This window comes from Acomys minous, assembly GCF_964271855.1.
Source record: "Acomys minous genome assembly, chromosome: 6".
Taxonomy (NCBI): Eukaryota; Metazoa; Chordata; class Mammalia; order Rodentia; family Muridae; genus Acomys; species Acomys minous.
This window is the reverse complement of record NC_140487.1, coordinates 36,664,237-36,688,377: the sequence shown is the minus strand read 5'-3', so window position 1 is coordinate 36,688,377 and position 24,141 is coordinate 36,664,237. Positions and strand designations below refer to the sequence as shown.

Below are 24,141 nucleotides of genomic sequence, written 5' to 3'. Positions count from 1 at the left end.
GTTGTAGTCAGCTTCTAAAAGTACAGACAACAGACTAACACCGATGTTCCAAATAACATTTTTATTTTTTCATGTGAACACTGACAGCTTTTCAAAACTTCCAGATCTCTTAGTTTTATAAATATATACGTGCAGAATATTTGATCAGAAAGATTAATCACGAGTCCAGCGCATGTTATTACAAATCTGGCTAAAGTCTGGTAACCGCTCAATAGGACCTATGGATTCAAAAGAAGACAGTTAGAACAGAATTCCCAGTCCCTAGCCAACTCTGTGTACGAGCAGAGGAGTCAGGCTTACCAAGAGCAGCAATAGCTGGGCTTTTGTCGTAAATGTACTTGGTACATACTTCCCGAACCGTCTCCGCATTCACAGCCTGAGGCATAGACAACACTATGGTCAGGGCTTGTAGTGAAGGCAGACTCCATACGTCAAGAGTCAGGGAGCCTCAGCCTTTGTAACGGTACCCACAGCCTGTTATTACTTACATCAATTCTTGCTTCAAGCTCAGGGATGGGAATCCTCCTGTTATAGCACAGCATCTGCCTACCGATGTCTTCACAAATTGGAGTTGAGCCTGTTCAGAGAAGGAAACTAGTATCCACATAGACATCGCCCATGAAGACAACACAGCTTCAGAGCAGGGCTGACCTCTGACCCCTCCCAGCATGTCTTCTAACGCTCTCACCGTCAAGCTGCAGCAACATGTTTGTTTTCAGAAGATTTTTCGCTCTTGCAACTTCACTCTCAGTAACATTTGTGCAAAGACGCATCCTAAAACACATTTGGAAGCGGCTATAAATACCTGGGAAATGTTATTAAATCTAACTTGCTGACCTAAAAGCTGGATGGTATATTCTATATATTATACCACAACATACAAATGACTATTTCAGTTCAGAAAAAAGCTAAAGTTGTTCATCCTAAAACTAAAGCTAAGTACCATTAACTTCTCAAAACTTCTAACTTTGATGAATTGCTAATCAGCATAGACAGTAATGTAAAAACAGAATAACCACACTAAGAATATCTGTGTAGCCTTGGCTGTCCTAGACTCACTTTGTAGGCCAGGCTGGCCTTGAACCCACAGTGATCCGCCTGCCTCATGCCTCCCAAGTGCTGGGATTAAAGGCCTGCGCCACCACGCCCCGCAGAATAATCTTGAGGCTTCACAAATACCTCTCTGTGAAGTTGCCCATGTAGGTCAGTGGCTCACCCCTTGGTTTCTCAAGAGAATTAGCTGAGTGTAATAGCCCAGTATTTAAATTAATAATCAGATATATCCCACTTAGATTTAGAGATTTAAGTCCCTTAATAATGAAGGACACAAATTTCTAGGAAGCACATGTTTTTCTGTCTTGACCTACTGACTAATCCTTTTGGTTTGGTCAGTGGTTCTCAATTTTTACAATATTTACAAATTTTTAAAACATTTTATTTTTATTATCAGCCCTATAACTCAAATTCAAAGACTCTAAAGAATCAAAGCAAACACATTATATGTCAGCCAACTTTTAGGCTGGCAGTGTTTGCAGTTTCAAAGCACCCCAGACAAACAAAATATCTGAACCAGTCTTTATGGCTAGCAAATATTAATACCTAACTTCATGTACTATACATTATAGGTAGGAAAAGTTTACTTTAGTCTGTCTTATCAACTGAGTTCTATTCCTCGAGGAGTGCATCCTGTATGACCCCATCTCTCATTTTTAAATTTTTTATAATTTATTCAGATTACATCCCAATTGTTACCCCTCACTTGATTCTTCCTCCTCCCCTAGACCTCTGACAGAAGGGGACCTCCTCTCTTCTCCCATATGACCACAGCCTATCAGGTCTCATCAGGATAGCCTGCTTCTCCTTCCTCTGTGTGCCAGGGCCTCCCCACCAAGGAGAAGCTATCAAATTGGAGGCACCAGAGTTCATGTCAGAGTCAGTACCCACTCTCCACACAACCATGGAGACTGAACTGTCCATTAGCTTGATCTAAATAGGGCGTCTAGGTTTACTGCATGCACCGTCCTTGGTTGGTACAGCAGTTTGTGCAGGTCCAGATAGATATTTACAAATCTAAACAGCAAAATTAAAGTTATGAAGTAGCAACAATTTTTTAAGGATTTGTTTATTATTATGTATACAGAGCTGCCTGTGTGTACATTTGCAGGCCAGAAGATTGCATCATCACATTATAGAGGGTTGTGAGCCACCATGTGGTTGCTGGGAATTGAACTCAGGACCCCCGGAAGAACAGTCAGTGCCCTTAACCTCTGAGCCATCTCTCCAACCCAGCAGCTATAATTTTATGGTAGGGAGTCACCACAACATGAGGTTGTAGTATTAGGAAGGTTGAGAACCACTGCTTTTTGGTGATGGCTAAGTTCACATTCACTTTCCTCGCCAGCCTTTCCAGGCTAAATTACTATATTTCTTTGGGAAGAACTTGAGGGTTCACACCAGGGCTCTGGGCATGCTGGCAAGTGGTCTACCATTGAGCTGTCTCTCCACTTCTCCTGCTTTTAAAGGCATTTTCTGAACTTGCACCTGCTTATAAGTGTTTTAGAGAATAATCAGCTTCACATGAGGTTATTTGTTGCTAAAAACATCGCACCCATTCCTTTAAAAGCTAAAGTTACCACCATTAGGAAGCTGGTCAAGGGCTGGTCAAGAGCATTAACTTCCAGAGCTCCTGAGTTCAATTCCTGGTAACCACATGATGGCTCACAACTATCTATAATGAGATCTGGTGCCCTCTGCTGGCCTGCAGGTGTACATGTAAAAAGAGGGCTCATATACATAAAAAGAAATGTCTTTAAAAAAAGGAAACTGGTCTAAAATAATAGGCTCTAGGTAAGGCTCTAACTATTTAAAGGTTTTCCTCACCATTCTTTTTGTACAGCATGCAGCATGTCAGCAACCGTGGCTTGTTCACAAACCATATAGAGTCCCCATAATCCTGTGTCTGTGTAGGAAGTGTTGAAGGACTGGAAGCTGTGGCAGAGACTGCCGTGGCAAGTCAGCTGGGCCAGCTTGCTAGATAAATTCTGTAAAGGGAAACAATCCAACTAGGTTTGTGACCTGGGCAAATGGATCCAAATCCCCACAAAGAGAAGTGGCTTGGAACACACTGTAGATCAAGCTAGCCCCAAACTCAGAGATCCATCCGCCTCTGCCTCCAGAATGCTGGGATTAAAGGCATACGCCACCAAGCTCTGCTCAAGGTCCCAGTTTTATCTAGCAACACGTCAACAATAACTTTAGAATTCAAAGAGAGAATTGCGCTCGTCTGGCTCAATATATACTGTAAAAGCAGTGAGCTCTCGCAGCTGGGTTAGCAGCTGTGCTGTACCAGGCCACATAAGGCTCTGACCACACGTCCTGTTGATGCTGCACAGGAAAGCCGAGATACTCACAGGAGATGTATTTTGGATTTTCCAGACAAATCTACATACTATTTTGAAATTTAAACCTTAGGAAAGTTGTAAAAGTAGTACAAAGAGGGCCTTTTGGCCTCTTTAACAACTTTTTACCATGCCTGCTCTCCTTCTCTTCAGACATGTTGCTCCTTGTTCTAATGGTGGTTGAACTGAGGGCTCAGGCATGTGAGATAAGCACACCACCACTGAACTACAACCCAGCCCTTCAGTGTCCTTAACAGCTGCAGAGTAGCTGTAGATGTCTCTGCCTCTATATTCTTCAGTGTGTAGTAATGAAAAACACAGAGTTTTCTGCGCATGCTAACATGCCCAGAAAGTTAGGACATTAACACTGACACAAATTAGCTGCAGTTAATGGTTACCACAGTACCTAATATGACTATTATAACAGTAAAAACAAATTCTGCCCTTATTTTGTAAGTTATCCCTCTACCAAACAGTGTGACAAACTTTTTTGTCCTGGCTTAGGTGCAATCTAAGATGACTTAATATTTTAAGTGAAAAGCCACAGCAATCTATTTTTGCCATTTCAAAAATGGGAAGAGTCTTACAAGGAATTTACATTAAAAAGAACATGCCAATTTTCCATTTACCATGAAAAGTTACTTCAAAAATCACTTACCATCCCTCCTCCGAAAGAGCGATCCCAGTTGCCTATGAGTGTGTTTGCCACCATGAGACAGATTGTGTCTGGATGTGCCCAGCCCACTGCCTCAATAGCTATTGCCAGGTGTGCCAGAGGCATCTTGTCATCCCTCAATCGGATCTAGGTAAGAATAAGCAAAATAACTAGGTAAGTAAGAATGCTCCTATTACCAAAGAGGAAAAATGCGCAAATCCTATTAACTGCAATGTTAAAGTGCTCAATGTGACTTGATTTTTAACTATTAGGTGGCATGAATTCCGTTCAGATGACTTTCATGAGTTACAGAGTACGTTTCTTTGACCAGAACATCTCATTTGACATAACACCTGGTCAAAAGGAGTTGCCTTATTTCACTAATATCTTATGTCTACCAATATGATTTTTTTTAAGGATTTATTTATTTATCTACTATATATAATGTATTCTGCCTGCACGCCAGAGGAGGGCACCAGATCTCATTTTATTGATGGTTGTGAGCCACCAAGTAGTTGCTTGGAACTGAACTCAGGACCTCTGGAAGAGCAGCCAGTAGAAGTGCTTTTAACCTCTGAGCCATCCCTCCAGCTCCCATCACAGCTCTTCCTACATACTACTATGAGCATCATAGTGTGGCTTGATGCATAACACGGTAGCTAAGAAGTAGATGTCTGCAAATTCTGGCTCTAATAGCAGTCCTCACAACTGTGCCTGTCGGGCAGAAATGAAGCCAAGAACACACCTAATTCGAAAGTAAGTGTAAGGTTGCTTTTATACCCTACCACATATAAATACGCATTATGCAAAAGAAAAACTCCAAATGAGCAAATGGGACCACTGCTCTTATACCCTGCTTCCTCAGCAAAGCAAAGCAATTATATAAAATAGGAAGGAATATAAACAACCTAGCCCATCTTTTTCCCTTTCTATGTTTCAGTTTACACTTTTTCTACTAGAAATATGCACATAAGAAAATGTGTCCATTTGTTGTTGTACGTGTGGGGTAGTGGGCAGTTTTTGGAGGTCAGGGAGGGTCAAGGATTGAACTCAGGATCAAATCTTGGTCACCACCTGACGACCATCACCTTCGCCCTCTGAGCTTCCTCTCCAGCCTGAAACAGATTTTGCACACTCATCTCTGTCTTTGTCCTCCCCTGCTCTATGGTTTTGGAGCCAGAAGCCAAAAGAGGATGTCAGATTCCCTGGAACTGGGGTCCAGGTGGCTGTGGGCTGCCCAGTAAGCACCCAGCTCTGGTCCTGAGCGCAGCCAGCACGGTCACACTGTTGAGCCATGTCTCAGCCCCTTTACACTCAGTGTTCAGTGTAACTTAAGTCTTCCAAAGGCTAACTTCTCACCAACCGTTGCCATACCTCACTTCCAGTGAATTTGCAGGGAGGCAGAGCTGGTATGTCTCCTTGGTGTGCGCACAAAGAATCACCAAAATGAAACTTTGCTAACTCAAGCAGCTCATCATGGCAAACACCTAGATTGAAGGAAAATATTCTCTTACGTATCTAACAGCAACACAGTCACCTCAAGACAAGCAGCTGCCAGCAGTAAGGATGCTTTATGTAGTGTGACGAGGAGTAATGTGACACATATTACACGTGAAGAACTTTCATGAAGAAAGGCCAGGGCTGCACAGCTTTCCTTCCTTTACATGTATGTTCACCTCCACATGAACGTATTCAGAGATAAAGATAAGAAAGCTTTCTTTGTTTAAACCTGCTGGAATCTTATTGGCCTCTGACTTTTCCAGGCTTTATGACTTTAGGCAGGTTTCCAGGAAGACAAACTTCAGGGCGCCAAGTCAGTTCAAGAGTGAGAAATTGTACTTTTCACCACATTTCAAAAATTCTGGGTCTCACTTGGAAAACCCCATTCCTATAAAAGTTGAGTGTGCACCCTAGAAAGAGTCAACTTCCTAAGTTACCTTTAAGTAGGAAAGGGCAGAAGTGCGTCTCTGTCTACACCCGGTGTGCTTCACTCCCTGAGTTCTGCCATCAGAATCTACGTTTTGAAAACCTTCTTATTCCCACGGGCTCATGGCCTGACATCAACCCTCAGGAGAGTCACTAAGACTCTGCATCCCTGACCACCCAAATCAGGGACTCAGACACGTGCAGTCAGTCAACGTTCTAGCCGTCTGTGTTCACGTGTCTGCCACGGGCTGGCTACATGGCCCGGGCTGGGCTTGCCTGCTCTTGCCTCGTCTCCAGAGTGCTGCAGTGTAAGCACGTGCTGCATACTTAGGTTTGTGCGTACACTTTAAAGATATTACCATTAAGATTCGCTTAAGTGGGGGCTGAAGAGATGGCACAAGAGGTTCAGAGCCCTGGCTGCTCTTCCAGAGGACTCAGGTTCAGTTCCCAGTGATCCCTCTGCTGCCTTCTGACCTCTACAGGCTCTACACACACACAAGACTAAGTTTTAATAAAAATATTTCTCTAAATGAAAATTTATTTAAGTGCACGTTATATGCATAGTTTCCAAATAAATTGTGACGTAGTCTCCAAGTTCAAGGCCAGCTTGGTCTACAGAACAACTTCCAGGACAGCCATGGATGGCTACCCAGAGAAACCTTATTTTCAAATACAAAAGAAAAACATCTGTGATGTAAAACATAACAGTCTAAGACAGAACAGTTCTTTTTCTAATTGCCATGTTTGTTTTGTTTGATTTGGTTTTTCAAGACAGGGTTTCTCTCTGTGTAGCCTTGGCTGTCCTGGACTCACTTTGTAGACCAGGCTGGCCTCCAACTCACAGCGATCCGCTTGCCTCTGCCTCCCGAGTGCTGGGATTAAAGGCGTGCGCCACCACGCCTAGCATAAAAGTCATTTTGGATATCAATCCAGAGAGTAAGAACACAAAATCATGGCAGGACAAGGATGGCAGAGGAGCAGTGAGAAACTGAAACAGAGTCCTTACAGCGGACCATCTCTGCCCTCATTGTACGGCCGTCAGAACTGGGACTGCCTTGGTTAACAAGCCAGATGCACAGCTGCTCCTCTAACAGCCCAGGCTACAGTGCAGGGACCCATAACTGCTTAAAGGAAGTGGAGATGACAGCATGGATGTGGTATATTACTACTGATGGTTAAGAACTACAGAGGAGCTGAGACAAGAAATCAGAAAAGGTCAGGAGAGGCTTAAGCTGGCCTATTGCATTTAAAACACCAACACTTATAAGCTACAACATTTGTAAATTACCAGGCATAGTGGCTTCAGCTGTACCAGCACTCAGAACACTAAGGTGAGAGGGCCGCCTCAAGTTCGAGGCCAGCCCAGGCTATAGAGCAAGACTGCTTCAAATCAACAAAAGATATATAAGCTAGTAAGCAAACTCTGGCAGTCTCAAGATAATTTTCTTACATTCACAGACGACACGTGTCCCTAAGGAAATCTCCATGTTCTGACTCATCTCGCACATTCTCACAGCTCGCTCTGCGGTTCCCCTTTGCATTACTGTGGTTTACTGAGGGACAGACTGCACGTGGATGGACAGACCCATTCCAGGCTGGACCAAGGATGCAGCTATCTCTCAACTGAAAACCTCAAGACTCCAATTATACAACACTGTCTTCTGAGTTAACTGCCTCCCAGTTTATCCATTAGCCTCTTTCTTCTAAGTAAGTTCCACTGTGTATGGCACTAAGTACTGAATGGGTCATTAAGTTGCTTCTGTAACTGGAGCCCACTAGGGAGTCTGGCTCCAGAGCTCCAATCTCCACACAGCACATGTGAACACTTCCAGGGTGTGTCGAACACTTTAAGGATGTGTCGAACACTTCCAGGGTGTGTCGCTAGAGGACTCAACAACCACGTCTAAAGCACTGGAGAAGCGTGACTGACCTCCAGCAGCAGCCAGCACGATTCGTGGTCCCTTATAATGTGTGGTTATGTAATCCACGAGGTCCTTGCGATTTATAGATCTGTAAACAGAGTAAGGAAGAGGATTTACTCATTTCACCTTCTTCCACAGACAGACAGGTCTCACTCTGCAGCCCAGGCCAACCTAGAACCCACAGCGTCTTCATGTCTCATAGGCCACCGCACCTGGAAGCAAAGCGACTTTAAAAGGAAATAAGCAGCACAGGTCTTCACACACGGTGCCTGAAATACAGAATTTAATCTGAAGGTATGCCAAGTGCTGAGAGCTACACGAGAAGCAGAAAGCTCTGCCTTTTATATCACGAAAGACACATGCACCAGCATTGCTTGTTTAGGTCCCACAGCCAACCACAATTATAAACGATCAGAGTGAAAATGACTTTCTGAAACACACGTTTTGTTTGTGTAAATCGTAACTTTTGTGCAAACTTCTCACATGAACAATATACCTACTTGATATTTTCAGTTGGCCCCAGAATTGTCCGCCCAAGGGCAGTGTTCTGGTAAGCGGTGGCGTGAAGATAGTCAAAGACAACTTCCTGCAAGTTGGTTTCAACTTCCTGCATCTCTCTAAGGATTACTCCACGCTCACGTTCCATCTCTGCTTCTCCCAGGGTGCTGTTCTGAATTATGTCAGCAAGAATTTCCACAGCTAATTGAAATTGAAACACCAGAAGAAACACGAGCATTAAAACGTCTTAACCCAGCCTCAGGAGCCGTGACAGTTACCATCATTCACTACTGAGCGCACGGGTAATTAGAGTACTTGAGCTGATTAGCACACTAAAATAAACGTGAAATAGAAACCCCGCGGTACAGAAGGCCTTGCAGAACAACCCTACATGTTATCACTTCACACTAACTCTAAGTCAGACATTCCACACACAGCTGGCGGGTAACGCAGATGGTTCTAAGTAAAAAGCGTGAAGTAGGGCTGGAGAGATGGCTCCGTGGTTAAGAGCACTGCCTGGTCTTCCAGAGGTGCTGAGTTCAATTCCTAGTAACCACATGGTGGCTCACGACCATCTATACCCTCTGAAGCCCTCTTCTGGGAGGCAGGTGTACATGCAGATAGAGTACTCATCTACATAAAATAAATAAATAAAATCTTTTAAAAAAAAAAGGCATGAAATAACCAGATGGTGGTGGTTCACACCTTTAACCCCAACACTCGGGAGGGGCAGAGGTGGATCTCTGAATTCGAGGCCAGTCTGCTCTACAGTGAGTGCCAGGACTACAGAGAGAAACCCTGTCTTAAAAAACCAAAAGAGAGGCCGGGCGTGGTGACGCACGCCTTTAATCCCAGCACTTGGGAGGCAGAGGCAGGCGGATCGCTGTGAGTTCGAGGCCAGCCTGGTCTGCAGAGCGAGTCCAGGACAGCCAAGGCTACACAGAGAAACCCTGTCTCAAAAAACCAAAGGAAAAAAAAAAAACCAAAAGAGAAAAAAGCACACAGATACATAGGTAGAAACACTTACACCCATATTCACAATAGCAGCGAGGCTGCAATGTAACAAAGAGGAAAAACTATGCGCTCAGGAGCTGCTTACAGAGCTGGGTCTGCTCAAGGCCCATCTTGGTAAAAAGCCAAAGGTGAAGTAAATTTTATGGGGAAAATCTCCAAAAAAGATAAGGCTTAATTTACCCTCATTGCAATTGCAATATAAATTTTATTAACGGCAAAATCAACTTATAACCCTAGGTTTCGTGGCTTTGTTCCAGTGTAAATTTCTCTTTCAGGTTTCGTTGTACTTTATAGGGCTTTATCTGAGCCAATTAACTTCCAAAACCAAGAACAGGATAAAACAGGTTGTTGGAGGGCTGGAAAGATGGCTCAGAGGGTAAGAACACTGACTGTGCTTCCCAAGGTCCTGAGTTCAATTCCCAGCAACCACATGGTGGCCTCTTCTGGCATGTAGGTACATATGTGGGCAGAGCAATGTATATATAATAAATAAATAAATCTTTTAAAAAACAAACAAAACAAAAAATAGGTTGTCGGAGAAAGCTCATACTGAGATGACCATGAAAAGGGGGAAATTACTAAGAAACTATTTCATTGACTATAATTATCAATAAAACCCAGATGAAAAAAAACATAGCCCAAGAGAATAAGTAGGGAAGCACCTGCAGACAGCTGTGGGACTGGGCTCCTTTATGTGGGACTGCTAGCCTAGCCTGGAAGTTTCTACAGTGGGTTGTGGCTCTGTTTCCTGCTATCTGTTTGAAGCAAACATTCCTTCTGGATGTCTATTTAATCCTGTACGTCGGTGGAGCGGTACATACACTGCACTATGCACGGCCAAGTTTCTGAAGTTAAGAATGGGTGATCATAAAAGTCTGGCCATCGGTCTAGAGGGTTATCACTTCCTACGACAGCTTCAAATTGGATGAGGGACAAAACTCTGAAGGGACTCTCGACAGCTGGAGCTATGTTAGAGAACACGTGTGTGCAGAGTTAGCATGCTGCTGCTCTTCTCTCTGGAGCAGCCCCGGCAAAAGGCAGCAAGGGGCAGCGCTCCCTTCTCCCACGCGCTTGTCCTCTCTGCTGCTTCCGGGCTGCTCTCTGGGTGAAGGAGATGGTGATTTAGAGTGAACAACTCTGTCAAGGCCCTGCTCCGACCTTCCGTTCCTCAGCCACAGTCATCACAAGCAGTTACAAAATGACCATTAAGACGTTTCCCAATGGGCCGGGGCCACAGCTCAGCTGGTAAAGTGCTTGTCTGGCGTGCAAAAAGCACTGAGCTTGGCGCCCAGCACTCTAGAAAACTGGGTGTTGTGGGACTTGCTCATAAGCTCAGCACTTAGGAAGGAAAGAAAGAGAGTGAGTGATCAAAGTCACCCGCAGCCTCACAGAGTTCAAAGCAAATTTACTGTTGGTCTTTGCAACACAAACCAGCACATCCTCCGTTAGTGCTGCCTTGCCTGTGCCATGTTAAACGTGTAATTACATACAAGTGGTGGGGTTTTTGGTTTATTCCCTCGGTTTTTTTTGAGACAGCGTTTCTCTGTGTTGCCTTAGCTGTCCTGGACTCGCTTTGTAGACCAGGCTGGCCTTGAACTCACAGAGATCCGCCTGCCTCTGCCTCCTGAGTGCTGGGGTTAAAGGAGTGTGCCACCAGGCCCAGCTTGTTTTGTATTCTTATTGAAAGAAATGTGAGTCAAAAGAGCCACAGTAAGCCCCTTACTAGCTATGCAACCCTGGGCAACTTAGTCTGTCCCTCAATCTCCATCAGCTGCAGAGCAGGAACACTGACCTAGTGACTATGGACTGTACGAATGAGACAGACAAAAAGCGCTTCTGTAATCAGCAGCGCCATGCTTGCCACACAAGCATGTGGACCTGAGTTCAATCCCGGACACCCCACATCACAGCCAAGAGCACCTAAAACCCAGTGCTAAGTAGACAGAGACATGAGGACCCGCAAAATCGGCTGGCCAGCAACCTGGGCAATTCCAGGCAAGCCAGCTCCTGTGAGGGATCTGGCTCAAAAAATAATGCAGACAGCAACTGATGTCAACCACTGGCTACACACAGCAGGGTCCTTGTGTGGATTATCATTTACGTGGTGTTCCCGCAACCCTACAGTAACTAAAATTTTAGAGTTAGGAAATTGATTACAATCGTGCAACCATAAAAGTTAATAATTTCACTAATAAGCATTGGAATGCTATTTTTCTATTTAATTCTTCCCCTGGAAAATGTTCTGGGTAGTAAATATACTCAAGTCAACTATACAAACTGCAGTGCTATCCTACCAAAACAATTCTTTTATAATTGCTTATATTTTATAAAATTTTATGAAACAAAATTTTCTATTTTGCTAATATAATCATTAATAATCATTATATAAGTAAACATGTTAATTTTGCTCAAAACCAGTAGTTTTGCAGAAAACAATGAATAAATGTGATAAAAAACAAAAAACACTGTACTGCACAAGTAAGGGTCTGGAAGAACTATGTTCAAATCAGGTGTAAGAGCCCTTTTAGTACAACTCCAAGTCAGTATTGGGAAGCAAAGGTAACATCAGATGCCTCCCCGGGTTCTTTTTTTACACTTTGAGGGTTTACAACAGACATACAAAGAACACAGTGCTAGACTGTGTCTGAGCCCTCATGGCAGTTACACTTTGGCAGTGCAGGAAACAATACCTCTTGGCAGATCTTTAGAGAAGGCTTTGGCATAGTACACAGTCTGCTCTCTGGAGGTGTAGGCATTAAGATGAGCACCCATGTTTTCAATCTCAAGTTCAAGGTCTAACTGGGACCTCTTTTTGGTGCCCTTGAAATAAAGGAGAAAACACAATTAGGATACTTTCCTTTTATCCGTCATGTATTCTAAACACATCAGATGATAAATATACTGAACAGGCTGGAGAGATGGCTCAGTGGTTAAGAGCGCTGACTGTTCTTCCAGAGGTCATGAGTTCAATTCCAGCAACCACATGGTGGCTCACAACCATCTATAACATGATCTGATGCTTAATGTATACATAATAAATAAATCTTTAAAAAAAAAATATATATATATATATACTGAACAAAAGCCAATGTCCATCATGCAAGGACAAGTGTGTCAAGTATATTAGGTTTCAAGAAAAATGCCCATTAACGATGGCTTTTGTATTTCTGTATCCCAAGAGAGAACCCTTCTTTCAACGTCAGAGAACAATTATCAGTAATTATTTCAAATACAACACTGGGACATAACCATAGCACGTGGCATGCTGTTGAAGCAGCTCACTGACTTCCTTTCAGAGGTTAGTCAGGGTTCACACTTGCCTTGAAAGCCATGTGCTCCAGAAAGTGGGCGGTGCCGTTATTCTTCTCATTCTCATACCGACTTCCGGCGTCAATCCACAGCCCAACCTTGATGAAATCAGAGGACAACTCAGCAGGTCCCCGGAGCTGCAGAGGCGGCTCAGCAGTTAAGAGCAGTCACTGTTCCTGGCACCATGGTGGGCAGCTCACAGCCACCTGTAACTCCGGCTGCACAGGACATGAGAGCCTCTGTTGGCCTCCCTGGGTACCTGCACTCACATGCACGTTCCCTTATGCAGATACATATTATTTAAAACAATAAAATAAAATTCAGGTTTTGGAGACAGAAGGTAATCTCATTCCATTTGCTGGCAACTGTTTTCCAACCTTGCCACTTAAGTTTTCTTTGACCACAGTGAACTGACAGTTCATTCATATAACCTGAGTCTTGGAATTTTCACTAAGCTATTAAAAATATCAGACTAAGCATGGCGGTGGCACACGCCTTTCATCCAAGGAGGCAGAGGCAGAGGCAGGAGGATCTCTGAATTTGAGGACAGTCTGGCCCAGAGGTTCACAGAGAAACCCTGTCTTGAAAAATCAAACCAACCAACCAACCCAAACAAATATGGGACTCAAATTCTTTGACAGTCTTAGAGTCACTTTGTAGGCCAGGCTGGCCTTGAACTCACAGAGACCTGCCTGTCTCTGTCTCCTGGGTGCTGGGATTACAGGCGTGTGCCACCATGCCTGGCTCGGGCTCAAATTCCTAACATAGCTTATGAGTACATCCAATTAATAACTGTGGTATTAACAACATCAGGAACTGTGGGAAAGTCAGGCTCAAATACACATAAGCTTTATAACCTCAGACACAACATTCAACTTCACTGAATTTGTCAATAGAGTAAGTAACATGAGTTTTAAACACCAGATATGGGAAAGCTGACTAGGCCCACAAACAGGCTTCTGTCATCAAAAACATACATAAGCAGTGAGAGTGGTTCATATGCACCTGGTAAGCAAGCCTAACGGAAGGAAAGGGTCAAGCCCGGAGAAACCTGCCAAGGCAAAACAATCTGGGGACCACCGCCAATTAAAGAGCTGCAGCTGAGTCAGCTCCCCCCCAGACGGGGCACCAACCACAGGCTGCCACAGTCACTTACTGTGCACGTTGAGAGCCCGGAGTTTTCAGAGGCCACTCGGAGTCCATTTTCCAAACGTGTTACTCGTGTCTCAGGGACATTGACAACTACCTGTGCAGCAGCCTGTGTGCTTCTTAGTCTGTACCCTCTGAAGTACAGTGGCTGATGGGCAGAGGAGGAGGAAGAAAGCAAACATTACTGTTCTGTTCTTCAGTGTCAGTCAGAAGAAGAAAAAAAACTCAAATAGACTCATTCCATAAAACATTTTCCTAGACCAGGGAGTAAGGGAGTAAGTGTGTCTGTCTGTTTGTCTGTCTGTGTGAGACCAAACCAACGCCATTTTGTGTTCAGGGCCTGAGAGCTTGAATGCCCCCACCTGAGTTTTGATCAGAGCTACAGGTCAGAGTTACTAGAACAAGTGAAAAATTATCCCCTGCAGTCTGACCTTGGTCCCCCAGCCAATCAGCTTAAAGGACAACTTTCCTGTCCCCCTCTAACCTATCATGTGACAGCAAGGCTTAGAACCAACGTGGGAACCCCCTTGCCTGCAGTTTTTCCTTTAAAAACCCTGTTCCCTTAGCACTAGGGGCCGCCATCTTCCTTCCTCATGAGGCAGCTGACGATCCAGGCTCTGAGCTTGAAATAAACGAGATCTGTAGGGGATGGGCTAGATGGCCAATGTTCAGCCATCTTGTCAGAGCCTAGGTTCCTATTTCTCCAGCAGTCTGCCATTTACCAGAAACCAGCTGACCCTGTAGTGGTTCGGCAGTTAGACACCTGTTGTGGTTTATTGTGGGAGACCGTCATTCTAAGACCCCCTGAGCTCATAGTAAGAGCTACTCCTTTCTGGCTATAAACTAGCTTTTCCAGTAAGACTACTGGTAAAATCAGATTAAAGGCCAGCTGCCTGGGAGCAGCAGTTCCAGGAACTTTTTCCTGACTAACCAGATCTTTCTTTCACTGCTTCCCTTTCTCTCTGGAATTTCTCTCTTCTGCAATTATAGCAGCTGTAAAGGTAGACACCTGCTGGAGCATTCCAGAGTTAGGTATCCATAGCAACCCTTGCTTACGCAAATACCCATGCCTCTGTGCCTATAAAAACTCTGTGAAATTTTTCAGTAAACGGGGTTTGATCAGAATGCAGATTTGCCCCCTTCTTCGTGTCTTGTGTTCTGTCTCCATACAGGAAAATTCTCCTCCCGAGCATTAGTCGAACCCCAGCAGGCCGGGGGCAGAGGCCCTGTGTGATTTGTATCTGACTGATTCCTGGTGGTCTTTGGGGGTTTCACTACTTGGGCATTATGTATCTGTGTGTGTGTGTGTGTGTGTGTGTGTGTGTGTGTGTGTGTGTGTGTGCGCATGCCAGAGAGCATGGAGAATGAGGACCCAGTTCTGGACAAGAACAAAACCCTCTTCTCATGGTTGGTTCTCTCAAGCAACACTACTGCAAGCATGCCTTTCTCTCCAGGAACATGAGCATTTATTACCACGACCTAGACAGAAACAGACTTGACTCAAGTACCTCCCTTACAAAAATGCTGCATAGTTACTGAGGGGAAAAGTCAAGAAACTGAAACAAACCTAAAAGTGACTACACAGAAGTGAGACAGGTGCTACTGTTCACAAAAGGACATGTGTGGGTAGAAAGGGGACAGGAACGGGAGCAGATGCTCCAAGTACACCATGTCTCCCTCTCTCTTCCTGCTGCCTGCCGATCCAGACACAGAGCTCTTGGCTCCTTCTCCAGCACCATGTCTGCCTGCACGCTGCCATGCTTCCCACCATGACGATAGTGGGCTAAAGCTCTGGACTGTGAGCCAGCCCCAATAAATGTGTTTTCCTTTATGAGAGTTGCCTGTGACCGGGCATGGGTGCACACCTTTAAGCCCAGCACTCAGGAGGTAGAGGCAGGTGGATCTCTGTAGTTCAAGGACAACCTGGTCTACAAAGTTAGTTCAGGACAGCCAGGGCCACACAGAGAAACCCTGGTTTGTAAAACCAAAACAAACAAACAAACAAACAAAAAGTTGCTGTGGGCATGGTGTTCCATCACAGCCATAGAAACCCTAATTAAGGCATGTACTTAAGGAACACTATGCCAACCTGCACTGTTGGGCTTCTGTAACCAGAGGCTTCCTGCTCCCTGACCAAACAGAGGACCATGACAACACAGTGGTGCCCCATTGTGTGGTTCAATAAAAACTTCAAGCCGGGTACGCCTTTAATCCCAACACTCGGGAGGCAGAGGCAGGAGGATCGCTGTGAGTTCGAGGCCAGCCTGGTCCACAAAAGTGAGTCTAGGACAGCCAGGACTGTTACACAGAGAAACCCTGTCTTGAAAAAACCTAAAAAAAAAAAAAAAAAAATCATATTCACCCAGCACGGTGGCTCACGCCTTTAATCACAGCACTCAGAGGCTGGGGGAGGTGGATCTCTGTGAGTTCAAGGCCAGCCTGGACTACAGACTGAGTTCTAGGTCAGCCAGAACTACCCAGAGAAACCAAACTTCAAACTCAAAAAGCAAGGAAGCGCGCGCGCACGTACACGCACACACGTGTACCATAGCCCTTTGGAGCAAGGCAGCTCTCAAATAAGAAAAATGCAGAGATAAAAATTTGCTCATCTGGGGGTATGGAGAGACGGCTCAGTGGTTAAGAGCACTATCTGTTCTTCCAAAGGGCTGGGTTCGAGTCCCAACACCCACATGTGAGCTCACTACTGTCTGTAGCTCCAGGTCCAAGAGATGTGACATCGTCACACCAATGCACGTAAAATAAAAATTAAATAAAGTATTTAAAAAATTGCTCATCTGAGGATAAAGCTTGTCTTAGGAAGAAAACCAGGTAACATTTCTCACTGATTTCCTCCGATTTGCAAGCACTAAGGGTTTTTTTCTTATTGGGCAATACGCACTCCTTCCTGAGTCGAGCAAGTCACGGGGAAGGGGAGCTGGCGAGCAGCGGGTGGGGGGGTCCGGAGGCCCGACCCAGAGCACACAGGGATCCGCCACGGCGCGGCGGAGCGAGGCTCACCTGAGCAGCGGCGCCGCGGAGCGGGAGCCTTCGGGTAAATCCCCACAGCCGCCGGGACAGAGCGGCTGACGCCATCTTTGCTGTGGCTGGGGGCGTGGGGGGGGAGGGGGAGGGGGGAGGGGAGAACTACTTCCGGGTCGTGCCTCCAGGCCCCAGAATAGGAGGCGGCCCCACCTTGTGGCGGCAACGGGAATTACAGCCTTTGACGAATCCGGAGATCTGTAGAAATGTTGTGCAAGACACACGTGTGACAAAGTGGACGTGAAGGTTGGAATTCCTCAGGAAGAAGCCCTAGGGGAGGGACAGACATGGTGAGGGAAGGATGTATCGTTGTTGGTCCCCTTCCCCTGAGAGTGGCTTTGAACTCAGTCCCCCTGCCTCAGCCTCAACTGTTGGCACATATCGCTATAAATGGAAAGCTAAGAGTAATGACGTTTTCAAGTAAACGCAACAAATTTCGACAGGTGCGGCAGTGGCAGGTGCGAATGTTTGATTCCAGCGCTTGTAATTCGCAGCGTACGTCTTCGATTTTGTGACTCGTGACTAGCCAGGGCCACATTTGTAAGTTTCTTGGGTACTTTCTTGAGTACTTTTTTTTCTGGTACAAGAACATGGATTTCTATAGACAGGGCTGAGCTTTGTCAAGCAGCGCTTTCATCTCCAGGATGCTGAACGTGTGACGGGGCGTCTTCGGCAGCCAGGCGGCTCACCGGTTTCTCGTTCATTCTCTTTCTAGTTTCTCTTTCTCTGGGTAACAACAGAGTAGATCCTGCTCTCACTTAGCTTTTTTGACTGCTCAAAGCTCTTGTCCCTTGGCTTCTGTTGTTTCTTCTCCTCAGTTTCATTCTCCCTCATCTTCTCCAAGATCTGCTCAAGCGTCTTCTGCTGCTCCTCCTGTTCGCCTGAGCTGAGGGAGCTGACTTTTTTTTTTTTTTTTTTTTTGAGACGTTGCCACTGTCTGTCTTTCTTTGCTCTCGCAGAACAAGCTTCTTCGTTTCTTTGCCTAGACTTGACAGCTGGGTCTGAAGCCTGTTTTCTTTCCTCTCCAGGAATGCCTTGTCTGCGGCTACCCTCTGGCTGCTGCTCAGTCCCTTCCACCCTCTCCTGTGTGGTGACAACCACTATGTCGTTCTGAGTTTCTGCACGAACCGGAAAGGGATTGCTCCCCCGACCACCACGCCATCTTCACCCACATAGCAGAAGTTGTAATGGTTATCATCCTTGTGCAGACAGTAAGCTTTGAATTTGACTTCCTGCTGCTTGGATCGTTTCATGTTTAGGTCACCGGGCAAGGCAACGCATATGAAGGTGTAATACTCCCTGGTGGTCTCCCGCCCCCACTTTAAAGATGCCGAGCCAGGCCTTGGGAAGAGAGGGGTGAACTGTTGGGGGAAGGTATAACGGCTCCACATCTTGTCCAGGAACAAAGAACTTCACCACACTGTTAAACAGGACCTGAGAGAAACGCCAATGGTCTAGCAAGACAGCCTATGCGGGCATCTGACCTATTGTCTTTTCCATGGTGGACAGCAGCAGGGCAACAGCAAGAGGGCCAGCAAGCACTTTGAAATGAAAATTTTTAATTTCATGTATTATTATGGGGCCGGGGCCAGTGCATGCTACCACAGGAGTGTGAAGGTCAGAAGACAACTTTATGCAATCAATTGCCCCTTCTACAATTATGTGAATTCTGGGGGGGGGGGGGGGTTGGAACTCAGGTGGGCAGGCTTGCCCTGCAAGTGCCTTTACCCACTGAACCTTCTTGCAGGCCCCTAGCGAGCTCTTTCCTGTGAGGCAGAGACTATTGCTGTTAGGATTCCTCTTCAGTTGGCCTACCTGTGATGTCATTGCCTACCTGCCATGGGGGCGTGGCCCTGCCCAAGGCTATATAAAGGAGAGTCCTTCCTCACCCCTCTCTCTTATATTCCTCCCCCTCCCTCTCCCTTTTCCTCTCTCTTCCCCTCCCCCCCTCTCTCCTCTCTCTGTCTGGGGTACCCCTACCCCCTTTCCTTCTCTCCCCATGCTCATTTAATAAACCTCATATAGTCTAATATCTGGCATCTGGTTATCTTCTTATCATTTTCTTATTATTAAACATAAAAATTGCTATGGTCTTTCACAGAGGCGGGAACGAAGGTGTTGGCTGCTAACAGGCTATTTAATACTAAAGAACGTGCTCCGTAACTCTAGAAGTTGGAGCTCTGCCTAATGTGTTCCCCTTGTCGCCCAACACCAGTTCTGCATTACCTCCCAGATGTCCTTGGCCACCTGCGAACCTGTCTTACCCGTGCAGCCTCTTGCCCTACTGAACTAGGCGTGCAAATGCTGGGGGCACCTCGATGTCAATTTGTACGAAATCAAATTCCTGCCTTGCCCCTAAGTATCTTCCCATGGTTGCGATGCTAAGTAAGCAGTCACACATCCCTACATCCAAACCAGAAACCCCACTTCCTCTTCGGTCCCTGCCTGCCTCTGACCTCCATATGCCCTGTTGCTGTTTTACGGAGACTAGCCATTCTGATTGGATTAAATACCTGGTCTCCAGCTGTTTGCGAAAGTCACGGAACCTTTAGGCAGTAGAGCCTTGTGGTGAAAGCCTGGTATTGGGAACAGCTCCTTGAGGTTTTCTAGCCTGGCCCCACTTCCTGATATCCCTGCTTCTAAGTGACGATGCAGTGTGTTAGCACCTGCTCATATACCATGCCCTGCTCATCACGATGTCCCCTGGAACTGCAGGTTCTGGGGATTTGAACTCCAGTCCTGCCGTTTGTATAGCAAATACATTAACCACTGAGCCGACTCCCTGCCCCTCATCCCTGGCTTTAAAGGAAATGCTTTTTCTCGATTTAGTATAATGTTAGCTATAGGCTTATTGTATATAGCCTTTATTGTGCTGAGGTATGTGCCTTCTATTCCTAGTTTTCCCAAAGATTTCATAATGAGGGGATTTCTGCATCTATTGACATGGTTCTGTGATTTCTATTATATTGTCTTTATATATAGTATTATATTTGTTGATTTGAAACATCCTTCTGCCAGGCATGGTGGTGCATGCCTTTAATCCCAGCACTTGAGAGGCAGAGGAAGGCAGATCGCTGTGAGTTCGAGGCCAGCCTGGTCTACAAAGTGAGTCCAGGACAGCCAAGGTTACATAGAGAAACTTTGTCTCGGGGAAGGAAAAAAAAGAAAAAGAAAAAGAAAGAAAGAAAAAAGAAACATCCTTCTATCCGTGGGATGAGACTGATTTGGAGTATGATTTAACATTATTACAGAATTCAGTTTGCCAGTATTTTCTTGAAAACTTTGCCTCTGCGTATTGAGGACTTTTTTTCTATATAATTTTTGTTGTTGTCCTTAGCCAGTTTTAGCATCTGGGCAAAGCTCACACAGTGAGTCTGACAGTGTTCCTTCTCTCTCTATTTTACTGACTAGCTTAAGACTCATTGATGCTACCTCTCCTTTAAGAGATTAGTGGAAGTCAGCAGCAAATCTGTGTCGTGTTAACTTTTCTCTGCTAAAGGACTATTACTGCTCGGACCTCGTTGTTCATTGTGGATCTGCCTAAACTGCCTAAACTGTCCTCTCCATTTTTAATTTTGGCAGGTCACACTCGTCAAGGCATGTGTCCATTTCTAGTTTCCAAATTTTTGAAATGTAAGTTTTCAAACTATGGCTGTCGTCGGAATTTGCTCTGACACTCCCCCCCCCCCCACACACACACCCTTTCGCCGCCAGTTCTGTTGCTTTGTTCAGCCTCCAGTGTTGTCTAGGGCCTCTGCTCTCCCTGGCTGTGCCTCTCTCCTCTCTCCCTGCTGCAGCCTTGGAAGCTTCGGAAAGTTCTTTTGAGTCTCCTTTATCTGTTAGGCTTTGGGACCTAGAATGTGGTCTGGTTTGGTTTGGTTTGGTTTGGTTTGGTTTTTTAATGACATCCGTTTACTAATTCTGTATGTGTGTGAGCATGGATGTGCCACTTGTGCCCCAGCCAGCATGGGAGCCAGAGGACAAGTGACCGTCGTCTTCTTCTCCCCTTTTACCAGGTGAGTCCTGGCCTTGGTTTCCACAGCCCAAATGGGATCTGTCTTTGCACACATCATGGGCTTCTGAGAAAAAGGCGTATTCTGTGTCTTTTGGGTGGAATGGTCTATAGATATTTGGTTTCTAGTGTAGTTTGGGGCTTCTTTGCTCATTTTTTTTTTTTTTTTAGCTTGCATGACTCGTTTTAAAATGAGAAGGGAGTGGTGAAGTCGTTCACTGTGATTGTTTCAGCGCCTGTCCGCTCTTTGATGTCCCTTAGTGCCCGTTTTCTGTAGTACAGGCTGGTCTTGGGGTTGCTATATAGGCAAGGATGGCCTTGAATTTCTGAAGGGACCCCCGGACTATGCCACCATCGTCAGTTGATGTGATACTGGCAATTGCACTCAGCGCTTCATGGGTGAAGCAAGCACTCTGCACCCCCAAGTTGTATTCTTCAATTCAGTCTGCTAATCGCGCACCTCTTTATTAGGACATTTACACTTAAGGCTCTCCTAGAAAAAGCGTTGCCGGTTCCTTTCTTTTGCCACTGTTTCCTGTCTTGCTCTCTGCTTCCTGTCTACCACAAAGCTAAATCTCTCTGCCACGTGTGCCTAGTGCCATGATATTCTGGCCAGGTGTGAGGAAGCCAGCGAGCGTGGTATGAATCTTACCTCCCGGAAGTTGCTCCCTTGAGTATTTTGGTCACAGTGGTGATAAAGCTGAGTGATACAACTGGCCGCTAGACAAGGGAAAATCAAAGAACCGTGCTGCCCTACCCACATAGCAGAATGGCCAGGTGGAAACGGCAATAGCACCGTATGCCGGCCAGGATGCAAGGGAAAGAGCCGCTCCTGTCCTGTTGGAAGTGCAAACTTCCGGAGTGCTATAGAGTCTTACTCTGCGGCCTGCAATTGTATTTTTTATTTATTTATTTATTTATTTATTTATTTATTTATTTTGCAATTATATTCTTAGGCATGGCTTCAGGGAGGCAAGGAGTTAATGGCAACAGAAAAATATCTGCTTGAATATTCATAGCAGCTTGACTCATGAAAGCCCAAACTGGAAATAACTCAAATGGCTTTCAGTATGTACATGGTTAAGCAGCATGGGTCCCACCCATATAATGGACTAATCAATTCATATTCAGCACTAAAAACAGAATGAATCATTGATAAATGTGTTGAGTTTATTTCGGGGGAATTATGCCCACCTTAACAGGACCTAGATGCTCTGATTCCACTTACATAACATTATTGAGATAACAAATTCCCAAACAGGTCAGGAGTCTCCATTCCTTATAAGGAAGGTAACAGGAGAAATCCTTGAGGCCACAAAACCATTCTCCATCTTCACTGAGGTAGTGGTAGCACGGACCTGCGTGGCTGTGGGAGGGCTCAGGGGATAAAGTGCTCGCTGCACAATCATGAGGCTGTGTGTTCAGATCCCTGACGCCTGGATGAGAGCTGTGCATGCTAGCACGGACTTGTAACCCCAGCACTGGGGGTGCAGAAACAGGTAGATCCCAGGGGCGCACTGTGTCTCAAAACTCAGTGTTGAGAGCAATAGAAGATAACCTGGTGTCAACCTCTGACCTCCACAGGCATATGAACACACACACACACACACACACACACACACACACACACCACACACACACACACCATACACACATACACACACACACCACACACACACACACCACACACACACACCACACACACACACACACACACCATACACACACACCACACACACACACCACACACACACACACACACCATACACACACACCATACACACACACCACACACACACACCACACACACACACACACACCATACACACACCCACACCACACACACACCACACACACACACACCACACACACCCACACACACCACACCCACACACCATACATACACACACACCACACACACACCACACACACACCACACACACACACACACACACCATACACACACCACACACACACACACACACACACACACACACACCACACACACACACACACACACCATATACACACACACACACACCACACACACACACCACACACACACACACACACACACCACACACACACACACACACACACACACACACACACAAACACACTGGAGGGAAAGAAATTATCATTAACTACATGCAAACAAATTTATAGAAAACTAGTAAAACATGATTGTAAATTTCTTGATTGTTACAGTTATACATATGTTACTGTTGGAGCACCCTAGATTTTTAGCATGTGCGTTGCCAAAGCAAGCACCAGCCTAGATCTTTTAAATGCATAAAACTGGTTACAACTTCAGATGAGCCCATAATTGTTTTCACACAACAAGTTTAATTAATTTAAAGAGGTTACATTTTTCCCAAATCATTTTTTATGGCAAGGGAAAGAATGTTGCTTTCTCCCTATTGGTCATTGTGTGTTACATGTTCAAATGCACGTGTGTGTGGGGGGGGGGCACGTGCACATGCCCACATGAGCCTGTGAGCACAGACATCAGTCACAGAGCTTCTTGGGCAAATTGAAATAGGAATAGAAATTCAGAGCTGTTCATCTGGCCATAGCTAATAAGGTAGTAAAGAGAATGACAAATGAATTGGAGCAAAAGATCTCATAAAGCCTTCCTGGTCCAGCGGTTTCTCAATGGGCCCCTGGTGACAAGGGAACAGTTAGTGTGCTCTGAGATGTGTAATGTGGCAGTCGGAGCAGCTCCCCGAGTCCGGCTGTGGTGCTGGCAGCCTTTGTGCCGTCCGGACTCAATGGCAAGTTCCGGCTTTATGCCCCTTTGTCTCTTGCCTGCTAATGGAGGCTGCGCTGAGTAGGCCCCTGGCCTGGAGTTGACTGTGTAATCACCGTGGGAGCTGAGGTTACTGTCAGTCCCTGGGAATGTGTCCCCAGGCCCCCACATGCCTACTGCTCTGTGTTCTGAGTGAGTGTGTCTGTGCGTCTGTAGGGGCTGATTCGTCCTTGAGAGCAGAAAGAAGTGTGTAACAGTGTACACAGACGACATCTCCTTGTCCACGATGCTGCTTTGTGCCTATTATCTAGAAGGCAACTGTAACCAAGTACAAAAGCAAAAAGAAAAACAGTATCTGAAAATCTCCCAGGAAATGGCCTCCACAGGAGCCTTAGCCGGGTATCCACAGAGCTAGCCAATCTGATTTTCTGTCTTTGTCTTTATTTCTCTCTGGTTTAAATGACCCCAAA

At 45.6% G+C, this 24,141-nt stretch overlaps 1 protein-coding gene and 1 long non-coding RNA gene across 4 annotated transcripts; one reads left to right on the top strand and one right to left on the bottom strand.

Moving 5' to 3' along the window:
• Window positions 1-46: 46 nt before the first annotated feature.
• PMPCB (peptidase, mitochondrial processing subunit beta) lies at window positions 47-16,986 on the bottom strand. Of its 2 annotated transcripts, XM_084785799.1 has the most exons (13): window positions 16,890-16,986; window positions 13,879-14,019; window positions 12,734-12,820; window positions 12,104-12,233; window positions 8,402-8,600; window positions 7,910-7,989; window positions 5,428-5,540; window positions 4,057-4,200; window positions 2,881-3,041; window positions 689-774; window positions 489-577; window positions 301-376; window positions 47-218 (listed from the first exon to the last, which is right to left on the bottom strand). In XM_084785799.1, the coding sequence occupies exons 1-13, from the start codon at window positions 16,962-16,964 to the stop codon at window positions 154-156; spliced, it is 1,446 nt and encodes a 481-aa protein (XP_084641925.1). In that variant the 5' UTR covers window positions 16,965-16,986; the 3' UTR covers window positions 47-153. The 2 variants fall into 2 exon arrangements, with proteins under 2 accessions (XP_084641925.1, XP_084641926.1); XM_084785800.1 differs by lacking the exon at window positions 16,890-16,986 and having other exon boundaries at window positions 12,734-12,940; window positions 13,879-14,016.
• Window positions 16,987-17,048: 62 nt separating this feature from the next.
• LOC311600270 lies at window positions 17,049-18,940 on the top strand. 2 transcript variants are annotated; one of them, XR_014780187.1, is made up of 3 exons: window positions 17,049-17,156; window positions 17,354-17,450; window positions 17,939-18,940. It is a non-coding gene; the product is annotated as an uncharacterized lncRNA (long non-coding RNA). The 2 variants fall into 2 exon arrangements; XR_014780188.1 differs by having other exon boundaries at window positions 17,049-17,450.
• The last annotated feature ends 5,201 nt before the right edge of the window (window positions 18,941-24,141 follow it).

Excerpts from the sequence above, each read along its gene's own strand:
- PMPCB (XM_084785799.1), bottom strand. The coding sequence starts at position 16,964 with ATGGCGTCAGCCGCTCTGTCCCGGCGGCTGTGGGGATTTACCCGAAGG. Across the intron at positions 775-2,880 it reads CATGCTGTACAAAAAGAATG|GATGCGTCTTTGCACAAATG; the intron begins GTGAGGAAAACC and ends AATGTGTTTTAG. Across the intron at positions 219-300 it reads CCCAGCTATTGCTGCTCTTG|GTCCTATTGAGCGGTTACCA; the intron begins GTAAGCCTGACT and ends TTGAATCCATAG.